Source organism: Osmia bicornis, chromosome 3 (assembly GCF_907164935.1).
Source record: "Osmia bicornis bicornis chromosome 3, iOsmBic2.1, whole genome shotgun sequence".
Lineage (NCBI taxonomy): Eukaryota > Metazoa > Arthropoda > Insecta > Hymenoptera > Megachilidae > Osmia > Osmia bicornis.
The window spans coordinates 8,757,223-8,770,838 of record NC_060218.1 but is presented as its reverse complement, the minus strand read 5'-3'; the positions used below and the strand labels follow the sequence as shown (position 1 = coordinate 8,770,838).

Here is a 13,616-nt window from a genome sequence, read left to right as displayed (position 1 = left end):
TTCGTGTCGATGCCGACCGATTCTCGAATACCCTCGCCGAGATTCCACTGGAGAAATTACCCTCCCTCCCCTTTCCCCTTTCCATTCTTTCTCCGTTTTTCTTCTTCGAGTTCGGTTGCTTTGCATCCGGACCAAGCGTCACGCTCGTGGACCGCGAAATTGAACGGCTGACGTCGTTCGAACGACGTTCCGCGACTTGGACAGCCGGGGAAAATTAAAAACACCAGACGAGGGAAACCTTTGTTTAGATGGACGACAATTGCACGATTCTCGAGAATGGTTTGATGATACAGTCGCTGGGATTTAATGATACCTGGATGAGTTTCGTGATTGTTGAGAGAATAGGATCGTGTCGTTTGTTTACTTTTTATAACACGCTTAAGATGATGCTTCTCTTTTATACGTGTAATGAAAAATGAGAAATCAGTTAATTTGTCTTGCGAGGAAAATGAAAATGTGATGTACTTTCTTCTTACGATTAGTAAGAATTATAATGGTATAGTTAACAGAACAGGAATAACATATTAATTTCAATTCTTTCTGATCATTTGACAAATTAAAATGTTTTCACTTTATGTAATTAATTTGGAAAAAATATCGAGGTTGTTTGTTCGAAATAACTACTGGAATTCGTGACGAATGAAGCGTCGACTCGTTCAAACGAATATTCATTCTCTGCACGGCACACTAACCCGTTCGTCCCATATAATGAACTAGATTTGTAATGTATGTATGACTTAAGTCACACCTTCTTAGTATCGTTTACTTTAACACGATTCAAGGAAATGTATAATTATAGTCCACTGAAACCATAAAAAGTCAGCTGCAATTATAATAATTTCCTAATAATTTTCATATCCAAGCTTTCAACTTGCTACCTTACTTTGTTAATATCATAGTAACAGAATCATAGGTCAGTTCGCAAAGGAACGACCTAAATTGTGAAACGAACTTTTTCTTTAACACCTTGAATCGTGTAAACACTTATTTGTGTCGTTCTTCCGCATAGCGTCGCCAAGAAATATGCAGAAAATGTCGGCGACAAACGTGAAAAAGGCGTAGTCGAACTTTCTAATTCGATGGCAAGGATCTGTCTAACGAGCGACAGAGCGCAAGGACGACCAGAGATCGTAAAGCTCAAGCGAGCGTAAAAATGGCGGTGCAGCTGGTGAATCGATTCCATCCGTTTGCCAAAGAATCGAAATAAGATTACGTTGTATCTCGTTATGCACCATCGATGTCAATATTACACGTTTCCCTGCGTTCACCATTATTCAGCTTTTGCGTAATTCCGATATTATTACACCCAGCCGGGCCATTGTGCCATTTCACAAGAACAAATGGCGACAATTTTATTCCTCTGACTTTTTCCTTTTTTGGAGAATCTTGAGCGGGCATTTTAATTCGTAATTTCATGCTTGTAAGCGTTTAACATGTTTCGAGATACATTTTAATTAGTTTACTATATGTATATTCCGATTGCTCCGCTTAATGATTGAAAACGACTTTCCTTGTGCAATGGTAGATGAAACTTGATTCTATATAATTTATTGAATAAATCAAGTTTTCGTTTGCAAGATCAAAATGTAAGAGAGATTGATGGAATGTGGTAGAATCGTGGAATGTGGTAAGACTTGATACTTTGAAGAATTCTGTATGGCTGGAACGATGTTTTTTGGTCGACGCGCTGCTTCCGTTCTTCTCGCTGTTGAATTTTTAATTCGATATTTTTATTACATTTTTATGTTAATGGTAGAAAATAACTTTCTCGCATTGTAATTGACAACAGTCGGCCATTTCTATACTTTAGTAATTAAAATATCTAACTGGTGCCACTCTTTAAAATAACGACGTTGACCTGAGACCAATTTAAAAGCAATTTTCCAAATTCTGTCAGTTTGATAGATCGGATCAATGTTGTACACGTTCATTAGCCTCTTTGCTCGTACCCAGTTTACTTCGTTTTTACTTAATTTGTATCAAGCGCCACATTTGAAACGAAACGGTGGACAGAGTGAAAGTGTAGTTAACTCATGGACGAATTGGGAAGGTAAATCGAAGCCAATTAAACGTTGGATCTTCCAAATGTATCGAGTGGTTCGTCGACGAGGAATTCGGATATTGGGTGAACAAGATTCTTCTTCATTTGATGTAAGCTTCTCTTAATTAACATCGACATTCTGAAGGATATAAACTCGTGACATAGTTCATTCACAACTTTCAAGTATCAATGAGAATTGCAAATGGGACGAGGATCGAAGATCGATTTATAACAGAAAGAATATGGCAATAATTTAGCAAAGCAAAAGTCTCGCTAACTTTCACTCTTATCCACGTGATCGGTGTCCCCCTCTACGCTTTTCTTCGTCACAGTCTTTCAGAGAAATTCATTGCAACTGCAATCGTTGCAGCTGCGTTTGAGACACGCACAGGAAGTCGAAGGTTCGACGTAGGAGAATAAAAATTGTTCAAACTTTCTCGAGCCATGTTTACGCTTGGATCTCGAATTACTTTGCACTCTTTCAAAGGTTTCAATTTTTTAAATCCGAATCGTGTTATTTCTCGTGTTTCAATCCTTATTCTGGGAATCATATGTTCCTATCGTTATATAACAAAGTGGCATAAGGAATGAAATGAAGAAAGATCGAGGAAACACGAGAAACGAGCTTCGAGAATTCGTTGTGTACACGTGACTTATTCACATGTTCCAGTTTCGTAGTTTATTTCACAATCAAACACTTTTTTCTTTCTGTCGTATTTTTCCTTCCTAGCGACTCCTTTGTTCCCCGCGAGAGATGAGAGCGAGACGAATTCACGCAATGCGTGAAATTACGCAAACGAAACTGTTTGCTTTCGTTTCGCGAGAAAATTACTTTTTAAGGGACAATAAATGATAAATCATAAAAAGGAAATTAAAAAACGAAGAATATAACATTTATTCTACTTCCATGCCAGAATCTGTAGGTTGATCATCTTCTGTTGATTTGTTTAGGGAAGAATCCTCTATATTTTCAAGTTTATCCTCTTCTGAAGAACTTTCTGACTTATCAGACATTTTAGTCTGTACATTCTTCTTTATGTGTTCCTTTGGTGGCTCATTGGCTTTCTGTAAAGCTTCATTCAAATGTTTTCTACCAAATCTTCTGAATTTAAAATTAGTCATATACTTTAATTCACCATTCCATTTTCTTAGCATCTGACATTGGTTTGCATTTAAAATATCAGTAATTTCTGAAATACAAAGAAAGTTTCATATAATTATTCGGTTTTGGTTAATTTAGGTAGGTAAAGTAGATTTTTACCTATTCCACAAGTGTTATATTCTTCCTGTTCACGTTCCTTGGTCATCCTGATCACATCTTCCCTGCTTGCATGCTGTCTGTTCCTTTTATTACTTATAGAACGTTTTATAGAAATCTGTTCTAGTTCTTCGTCATTCCTTGCTATGTACCTTTAAATTAAAAGCAAAATTACAAATAGAATTAACTCTGGTTTACAGTTATCTATTACCTACGTTTCTAATAGGCTGGCAGTTAATTCTGGAGTATAGGGACATACATCTGGGACCATGTGCTCTTTCATCCACATCATTTTCTCTCCTATTAAATTCTGCTTTATCAATCCACTCAATTTTGCTTTCTGTCTGTTTGATATTCTGAAACAGACCACATTTAATGTTTTATAACAAGATACATTAATTCATTCAACATAATAATAATGTAATTTACTTCTTGGTTCTTTTTGCAATGGCAATGGACTTCCTACTATTGGGATGCGCAAGTTTCTTTGCCTTCATGTACTCTTTCTTCAGTGCAATATCCTGCAAGATGAATTATGATAATCAATTACAGTTCTGACATTAAAGAAATCTTCTATTTATATATATAAATTGATTAAATCTTACCATGTTGACAGTTTGTTGTAATCAATGTTCTAACCTTTTAAACTTCAATACAGACTACAGACCACTGCAGACCATGTGGTTGTTCAATTAATCTGAAACAGAAGTCCAAACAGCAATGGTGGCGCCTCCTATCGACAACCAAGGCAACACAAGCTTACCTTTGACATCTTTTGGCTAACAAATTTCAAAATTTTTCTTCTGTTTTATGTTATTCCTTTACACATTTAGATAAATATTGAAATAATAACCTACTCTTAATGTTTTTACCTTCAATAAACCCTTACTAATTAATTACTACATTAAATTACTTAGAAGTACCATTCATCAGAAAGAAGAAGAACATTTGAAGAAAGTGATTAACAGGAATGAGAGTGTTCCTCCTGATACTTTGCTTTTTAATCTTAATATCAAATGGAACAGCTTTTGGTAGAAGAAAATCTCCCAAGTGTAGGGTGGATTGTGAAAATGCTTCAAGTAGAATTACACCTGAAAATAATGAAAATGAAACATCCATTTATCGTTATGGCTGCGATCCAACAAAGTTTGGAGTAGTGCAGAAAATCCCTTATCTGCGCTCATGTTCTACATGTGACACCATAGAAATTGATTTCTCCACCGCCTGCATTAGATGTAGCATGTGTCTTGCGATTGCTGATAAGGTTCTACTTCCTTGCATAATATAAGAAAAATAAGTATTCTTTTACTAATATCCTGCTTCGTAAGAATCGCTTGCATAACGAACTACTGCACGTAATAGCAGGATATAGTATCAAATTGTTGCAATGTGTATAAGAAATACAAATAATGTGTGGAGATTTATATAAGTAATTTGATATACATTTTTTAGATAAATCAAACGTTACTGGATGTTCACGAAATATTATCTAGCTCATGCTTGAACGACACTGAAATCGAGCTCTTGTTGAGAACCATTTGCGACCACTCTTTCCAATAGTACATTAAATTATTCCTATTTTTGGTACATGAATTAGAACACTATTAAAGCTAGAAAATCATTACTTTTGCAGTTACAGTCTTCGAGAAATTGGTGGAAAAAGGTTCATCTGCGACTGGCAACCAGGTTCCATTTTGGTCTCCTCGTCGGCAGATGGTTTATGGCCAGACAAGTTAGCAATTAGAACTTATAATAGGTACTGGGTAATTAACGTTATTTTGATGTGGATTTTTCTTAGATTGAGGGATCTGTGTCATTATTATCTCGATGAAATTGAAGAACTGCGATTATATGAAAAATGGCAGCAGTGGTGCAAAGATGCCGAAACATATCCCAGTTTGACGAACGTTTTGTGTCGGTAATAAAATGAATAATAAGATGTTGATTGATTGTTTTTATTGGGAAATTTTTTAGAAGCATCGAAGGTATGTTACACGATTGCAGAAGCATGGAGGACCCAGGTGAATACGAAACTCCATTCAAAACTTACGGTGCCAAAGTGAAATTTAGAGCAAGCTGCGATAAGTATAACTAATATAATATAAAGAAACAGGAAATTTAATAGCATTTTATTTTACGCTACATCGATGGAAACAACAAATTAATTGATACATATATGTTTATTAATTCTACTATTTTACGTGTACATTTATATGATTTTAATACTGAAACAATTTACAATAAATTATGTAAATTTTAATAATACTGACAATTTTCCATTTAAAGCAAAGTGCTGCTGGTATTACTTTAAATGTGCTTCTTTTTAAAAAGATCATTACAGACGTGTTACTTGCACTAATTATGCATAAAAATTGCTAATTTTATTTAAAAAAGCAAGACTTCCTACTAGATGACACTAGGAACACTATTTCCAAAGGGCGCGAATATAAAATGAAATATAAGCTTCGGTTAACGTTCCCTAAAATCACTGATGAAAAGGAAATATCGTATCATCGTTGCTCCCATTATCCTTGGATCGTTTCCCAAACTTTTTCTTATGTAATCCATAGAAAGGAGTCCAATTCGTACGCTTAGAACCCGTCTGCTTTCTCGAACCATAAAATGCCTGCTCGAAACGCGGATAACTCGTTTTATCTCCCAAGTGTGTCTCTTCATCTTTCTCTTTCTCCCTTCTGAAAGATGATTCTTTAAGTGTTGGTCTCTCCTGAACAGAAGTAGACGGGTTCGAAGCGAAGAATTTGTTGTCGCTCTTCGTCGAATCATGTCCCTTGGAAAATTCACCTCGAATATGCAATTGCGGCAAATGTGAGAAATGAGGGAAATGGGGTAGATGAGGCAGGTGAGAGAAATCCGGCATCAGATGATGCTGTCGCATCCTACGAACAATGGTGTCCTTCATTTGTCGACGTTTGTTCCAAATTCTTTCTACGATCCATATCGAAATGGCCGACACTCCGCCAGCTATCAAAATAAAGAAAGCTGAATAGACGTCGGTTAATCTGGCACTGTGAAAAGTTGTGGGTAATTTGCAGCGGGGCATTTCGGGCAGCATTCTATCGGTGATTCTGTTCAATACCCCACGTTCTCGGATTTTCAGGATGCTATGAAAATCAATATATCATTGATGAAATGTTAGAAGAGAATTTTGTCGAACGTTTGAATTACTTACTTTAAATTAATGACCTTTTTATAGGGACAAGAATTAGCCATGGGTAGAGCGACCATGGTGAAGGTCTGCGGAAGTGGTAGCTCCCTTAACGAACACCTTTCCTGTATCAACGTCGATCTAAGGGCTCGTCTTGCCAAGGTGGCGCTCACGAAGAAACCATAGTGCCCTTTCACGGCCTTCGCGAGACCGGAAGTCGTGTCCAATCGAGACTCTCGGTTGTTGAATGCTCTTATGTACAATTCTCGAAGATTACTATCATTCACGTTCTATAGAACACATAAATTTCATGTTCGCTTAATTTTAAACGACCCTTTTAATTTTGTTTTACTAGACTTACTCTGATGTACTCGTCGTCGGTTCTGCTGTATCCTAATTTGAAATTGTGCGAAAGAATGTCTGTGATTGATCTGATACCACTGGCCTGTACTGATAATATAGAAGTAATGAAACCAGCGTAGGCACTGTATGTGACTAGAGAAAAAATTAAGCTGAATAGGAGTACTGTTTTTCCTGATGGATTTCTTGGTATCCATAGTGAACCTGTTAGCATAGAATCATAAATGAATTAGCTTCTTATTGTGGTATGATGTAATGATGAATCATGAACAGAACACCTTGCATGCACATTATGCTGATGCACCACAGTGTAGCCTCTCCTATTCCAATGTGTTTCTCTTCTTCATAATGGAGAACATTCTTCGCAGCGTAAATAATTAATCCCATTACAATCAATATAACAACGTATGTGGAAGCAACACATCCTAGAAGGTAATTATTGAATGGTTGTCGAAATATGTCTCTCATCGTACCAATCTCTAGGGGATGATAATAAATGTTTCTCCTGCATAAAAATATTCGTTCAATATCATCATCGTTTCCACAAAATAAGTTAGAAAATATAAATTTTTTTACATGTAGCGAATTAATGGATGGCTGAACGTCATTTCCGTTTGCCGTTCCTCGTTCACAGTTATGTATCCCAAACCAATATCCACAGTTCCGCTCACCACATCTCCAAGAAGATTGTTCCAGACTTTGTTGTTCAGAGTACCCAGCTTCTCGTGTGATACCAATTCTATGCTGAAAAAAGTTCCATAACTGTGTGTCTGATCGTGATCGCTAAATTGCACATTTTTCCTGTTAATCTGATGAATAGTTCGTTAAATAATGTTCTAATAGGATGTTCTCAACATTTGTGTACAGTTCAGAAACTTTTGATAACGTTGTTGCAACTTTTAAGCTTTTATTCATTTATTATTTGCTAACAGTAAGTTGCAAAAGTTGTGACCTCAGAAACTTTTCTCAAACTTTCGAAAATCATTTCCTTATTAATATCAATATTGAAAGATAACAAAATTGTAAGAGTAATTAATTCTGTTATTAATCACTTTAAATATTCATACGATTCAGTATTATTTCATTAACACGTTCGCGACGGGGCCTGAATCTCGTGTTCCCGCCATGGGGCGGGGTTTTCAAAAATTTGTTAATTACAGTAATCAGTTATTTAAATGCTATGACGCGATAATAGTTCATGCAACAACGGTAGCATAGCCCGCCCGATGAAACAATTGTGTATGTACCACCGGTGGCTCATCCCGTCCCATGGGTCAGACAAGAATGTACCACCGGTGGTACATCCCATCGCGAACGTGTTAAATTAAATTAGTCATTGGCCTTCTCTTTTTGACCTCATTAACAAAGAATTTGTTTTGACAACGATAGAAATGAAAATTTATGTCGTTTTGTGTTAAAAAAAGGTAATATAATTAAGCTCATGATTAATCATCTCGCTGATTATCTAATTTCTGATACATATTTAATTAATAGAAAAAACAAATAATAAAAACTGAAACAGTATTAATAAACGCATGACTATGAAAGAGTCGTAGTTCAACTTTCAAATATTCTGCCATAGCACATGGACACATACGCGTCGATAGATAATTTTTTAACTTTTGATATATATACGTATATATATATAGAGTGTTAGATTATAAGTGACACTTGATATACAGTGTCAACCTGTATCATTTCACTGATACCGAAGTAATCAGTAGTGGTTTTTTGCGAGTTCTTCTCTTTTTTTTGAATAAAAGATAAGCAAGAATAATAGAATCGAAATAAATTCGCAAATTTTACAATGTAAATTGCCATAACCCATCGTTTTTGAAAAATTTGCAAATTTTCAACATCGTTGAGAAATAATTACATACCTTGCATTCACACTGCTGGTAACAAAACTGGCAAAATCAATAAGGGGAGCAATATCATCCGTCTCTTCTTCGGTAGAATCCATCTCTCCATCAATAGTTCCATTTAATACCCCAAAAACAATTGGTAATCCTTTGAAGTCATTTCGTAATTTGACACTCGTTGGATTGTGAAAGGACCAAGAGTCTTGATTCCAGGATCCAAGGAAGTTTGTTACCAGACTGGTATTATCACCGTATCGGATCTTATACACATGGACGAAATAGAAGAATACGGTTCGTTTCTCCAAAATCGCATAGTTTAGGTTGATCGATGCATTTTCGTCGAATCTCTTGCTCGGTGGCTCATGAAATTTAAAATGATCTCCATAACGTTGTAAGAAGGAACAGGTTCTGCGAAGAAATAATAAGATTTAAATGAAATGAATAATGAGAAAAAGATTTTACATCAAAAATACGTATATTAATACCTTCCCGGTAGTTTTTGGATTTTCGAGTAGAATGAAGAAGGTGTAGCAACCACGACATCACTATCAATACCGATATTCAAATGTCGAAGCACCGTATCGATCGTAGCATCATTATTCCTCGTTGTAATCATCAACCAAGAGATGTAATAATTAAACAGAAATTTCTGAGATGCCTGTAATCATTTTTTGTGTTCATTAACTAGACCACTTCATTAATCAGCGATTAAAAGGCACACGAGTTTAACGTTGAAGTATTATCGTTCAATTAAAATAATCATCGCTTTTACTGAAATTTATGCCATTCGATCAATTTGTTATATAAATCCCATTAGATACTAAAGATAATCGTCATTATATATGTTCATAAGACATCGAATTAATTGATATATTAGGGAAGCGATGTGCAATAAAACCTGTCCAATATGATTTGAAAAACAATGTATTAATAAAATTTACAATATCTTGAAAAGCTTGGGAAGAAAAGTGAGACAAACAAATGAGTTATATTTGTCCCCCGAATCATTTTCGTATGCAATTGTATTAATAAAATGATTAATACAGCTAATTAATAACAGTACATTGACCAATGACCAAGCTTATTAATTATTTAATAAATGGCAGTTTGGTGAATATAAAGTAATTAAAAAACTCGTAATTACTAAAAACAATGTTCGTTGAACAGGTGCGCAATATCCTACTTTTCTGTTATCCACATATAAATTACTTTTTTCATAGTAACTTAAATACAAGCATAAAAATAGATTTCAAAGCAAGATAGAATCCAAAAAAAAATGAATATTGAAAAGTTGTAAAAATTTGCAAGGTATACGATTCGAGTAAAAAATTACAAAATCCAATCGTCTGCTACCACAGATGAAAAATAATCATTCTGTTTATGCTCGTAATTATGCTAGTAATTACAAAATAACTTCCTCAAATGCTAAGATATGAAGTTTTAATCAGAGATAAACATCAGGGTAATTTTTTGATGTGTCATGATTCATAATAATTATGGAAACCAATATAGTAATAAAATTAAAATGATGGTTAATTAAACGTGTTGACAGAAATGAAAAAGTCAAAACAATTCCAAAGGAAAGTATTTAAATTGCTAATCATGTTTCAATATTTCTGAATTAAAATTTTTATATTTTAATATTTATAAGTTTAAAACTATATTTATTTCAGATAGAAAAATATAACTTTTCCTACTTAAACTTTAGTCGATCTCCCAGACTCATGTTTACCAGATAAATTCTCCATCTAGAGTTAACTACTTTTGAAAGGGTAGTGCTACATATCTTGGAACTGTATAACATTGCTCCGATATTTGTCCCTGAATTAAAGACATTGATAATGTTTGTCCACGTGATTCTCACCACATGAAGAACATTTTCAGGGGACGTGAGATTTAACCCGTCCAACAAAACGATCGATCCGATCCGATGCTTCTGGATCACAAGGGCATCTGGTACATTCGGATTGACAGCTGACTGAATTGATACGCTGATTCCTTCTTCGGCGAAACATGCCATCAAAGGTCTCGTATAAGTAAATACACAATCTGTTTTAAAAAAGAAGTACAGTAAAATTCAATGATATTAATGATAGAATTTTAATAAAAGTTACAGGTTCACGACCTCCAGATTACACATGATTATCATTTTTATTACGGAGATATAACACACTTAAATTCGGCAAACGTTTCCATACATACAGGCTGTAATATTATTTTCTGTGTCACTGCCACTTGAACGTGTTATAGAATTGATAGTTAACACGTTGAATGCCACGAGGGTCAACGGTGATCAGCGAATTTAGCGTAATCGAATAATTGAGAGAAAAAAAATTGAAGATAGTTTTAAGTAATATTGATGTAGTATTTCTTACACAGGGTATCATATCGGAAAGTTTAATTAAAAAATGAAAATATAAGAAAATTGACACTCGAAGCGTAAAATTTGATTTTACTCACCGAGAGAAGTTAAATTTTCGAATAACACCAATTGATCCCACGATCTCCATTTAGCAAATTCCAGAATTAATTGCAAAGTTAAAGGCGATGGTAAAATGCAGTTACTCATTGCCATGCAGAACGTTGTCATGATAAGAAATCCTGTTTTCATTTTTCTCTTTTTTTTTTTTTAACAAGAAAAAGGTAGCGCGTTATCTGTAACAGGTAAATTTATTTCTAACCCATAGTGTAATATTTCTGTATCGACGTACATATAGTTTCGTCTGACTTGAAATCGACGATGCTGTTTCGATTGACGTTGATTGTTCCACTAGCGAAAACTGACAATAATTGACGAGCTTCCTACCTACATATTATTACTGAAACCTCTCATTTTATAAAATATCAAGATTAAAATTTCTACAATATTCTTAAGATTTTATTAAACATCAAAGTATTCAATTTGAACTTTTTTTTACACAAATCATAAAAATTATCCACAACTTTTCAAAAGTATTGTTAGAATTATTATAATTATCAAAGATTGGCAAATCTTGGATTCAGTACCAATTCAATTGTAATTTATAGCACCAACAAAATAAAATAAAATTGTTCACTAAATTTCTTCTAACACGAAACGTCTTAGACAGCGATCGAACATAGACTGAGGATTATTCTGGGTGTAGCCCTTTGAATTTCCACCGTTGAACGAAGGTTGTAGGTGGCAGAATACCTTGTGTCGTGTCCAAAGGCTTCCATCCTGTTTACTAATTACAAATAAAGTGATTCCCTAAGGATAAAAAGACCTTACGGTTAAGTAGATTCAAATATCGCTTAGGGAGGGACGAAGAGATCAAACGTAATGGGTCCCATAGGTCATCATGAGTGACTGTGCAGGATATAGCAATTTAAAAATGTAGAAGACTAAAATATTGATTAACGTTTCATGTACGTTTTTTCGTTCTTAAACGACGTTCTTAAACGTAGTTATTCATCCTAAACTTTTTAATTACTGCTTCAATCCTTTGAATGTACCAAATCTGAATCGCCTGTGGGGTTTGTAGTTTTTATTAAATTAACATTGTCACCGTTGATGATTCTTCAACGACACTGCTAAATAATCATTACGTGCTAATTGTGAGGTAAGGTATTTTTATCAGCTCCATTCTTTGAAAAAATTGACTTTTAAATGTAACTAAACCTCTGTTTTTGAGACGTGGTTCCCTCCAAAAAGTGACATTTGCAATATTGTATGAAATTTAATTTATAATGATTAATAATGCAAAAATCATTTGATGTAAAAGTAGATTTGTAATAGAAAGAACTACTCTCTCAAACTCTCTACTTTCAATCCAAATGACCCGAATGAAGAAATCATTCTTCAGGTGGTAAAAACATCTTTTTAGCCTTTAACTCCCTTATTTTGTTTTTAAAGTAGGGGATAATAGTAATCTTCCGAAGGTGGGAAACATCTTGTTAATATTCTTGTTTTCGAAGGAAACAACAAAAGTCAACTTGCAAATAGTGAAAAACATTTTTTTTTTATTTTTTATCTCTTTTCTTACTTTATACGCGTGCGATAGGAATTAACTTACAGATTGTGAAATATACCCTGTTTTTCCTCTTCTTTAAAGGGGTTAATTACAGCCGCCATGTCGCGTTTCACTGGTGAACGTGCCTCCAGGGAAATAATGTAGAATATCAAGACTGATATTAAATTGAAACGTCGGTCGATTTTTCGAATATTCTACAATGAAACTATAGGGTGAATAAGATCAAACACGATGACTCAGTAAAGTAAGAATAATTTAACATAATTTAACGAATTCTGTGCGTACGTTTATTGCATAATTCAACGCTTTCACGTCAATAGAACGATTTGTTTTTTTGTTTTTTTTTTAACTTTACATTCAACGATTGCAGTAACTATTCTAGAATGGTTTTTTCTAATAATCCGTTTACAAAAAGAAAGGAAGAATTTAACGTTTTACAAATATGTTTATTATGCTCATTTCCGGTTTGTCATGACTGCTAATCATCGGTAAAAGTATGCGAGTTTTGAAAACGTTCGATCAGAAGAGAATGGGTTTCATTCTGTTTGTGAAAAAAAATCAGCGTAGTAGGCGTATTGACGTTTGCGAAGAAAATCCGTTGAATGAGGACAATGATGTGTCGATAATAGTATTTACTTCGGGTCGACAGAAAATCGATGAAATTGATGCAATCGAAGTACGAACAACGAAGAGAATCGACGCTCGTTATTCTTTCTGACGAATACCAACCATTTGTTTGTTCAGAATCACAAGAGAATCATTCGATCCATTGTTTTCTATTAGGCGTACAAATGAATCCGATGCATTTCTAAATTGAAAATTTGATTATAGAAAATCATTTACATTGTCATATTGCTGTCTTTCAGGAGAATTTTAATTTCTTAATATTCAAGAAATTGTGGAAAATTTTATTGGAGTACTTCCAAGTACATAGCTT

At 34.3% G+C, this 13,616-nt stretch overlaps 2 protein-coding genes across 5 annotated transcripts; both read right to left on the bottom strand.

The window, feature by feature from the left end:
• Positions 1–2,912: 2,912 nt before the first annotated feature.
• LOC114872470 (translation machinery-associated protein 16 homolog) lies at positions 2,913–4,004 on the bottom strand. The gene is made up of 5 exons (XM_029179696.2): positions 3,905–4,004; positions 3,729–3,820; positions 3,515–3,655; positions 3,303–3,451; positions 2,913–3,231 (listed from the first exon to the last, which is right to left on the bottom strand). The coding sequence occupies exons 1-5, from the start codon at positions 3,905–3,907 to the stop codon at positions 2,936–2,938; spliced, it is 681 nt and encodes a 226-aa protein (XP_029035529.2). The 5' UTR covers positions 3,908–4,004; the 3' UTR covers positions 2,913–2,935.
• Positions 4,005–5,512: 1,508 nt separating this feature from the next.
• Positions 5,513–12,869, bottom strand: LOC114872469. 4 transcript variants are annotated; one of them, XM_046284965.1, is made up of 11 exons: positions 12,722–12,869; positions 11,399–11,893; positions 11,148–11,342; positions 10,552–10,736; positions 9,173–9,345; positions 8,706–9,095; positions 7,402–7,569; positions 7,104–7,330; positions 6,827–7,029; positions 6,490–6,755; positions 5,513–6,421 (listed from the first exon to the last, which is right to left on the bottom strand). In XM_046284965.1, exons 3-11 carry the CDS (start codon positions 11,296–11,298, stop codon positions 5,785–5,787), a joined length of 2,400 nt encoding a protein of 799 aa, XP_046140921.1. In that variant the 5' UTR covers positions 11,299–11,342; positions 11,399–11,893; positions 12,722–12,869; the 3' UTR covers positions 5,513–5,784. The 4 variants fall into 4 exon arrangements, with proteins under 4 accessions (XP_046140921.1, XP_046140922.1, XP_029035526.2 ...); XM_046284967.1 differs by having other exon boundaries at positions 6,288–6,421; positions 6,504–6,755; XM_046284966.1 differs by having other exon boundaries at positions 11,148–11,893.
• Between the last annotated feature and the right edge of the window lie 747 nt (positions 12,870–13,616).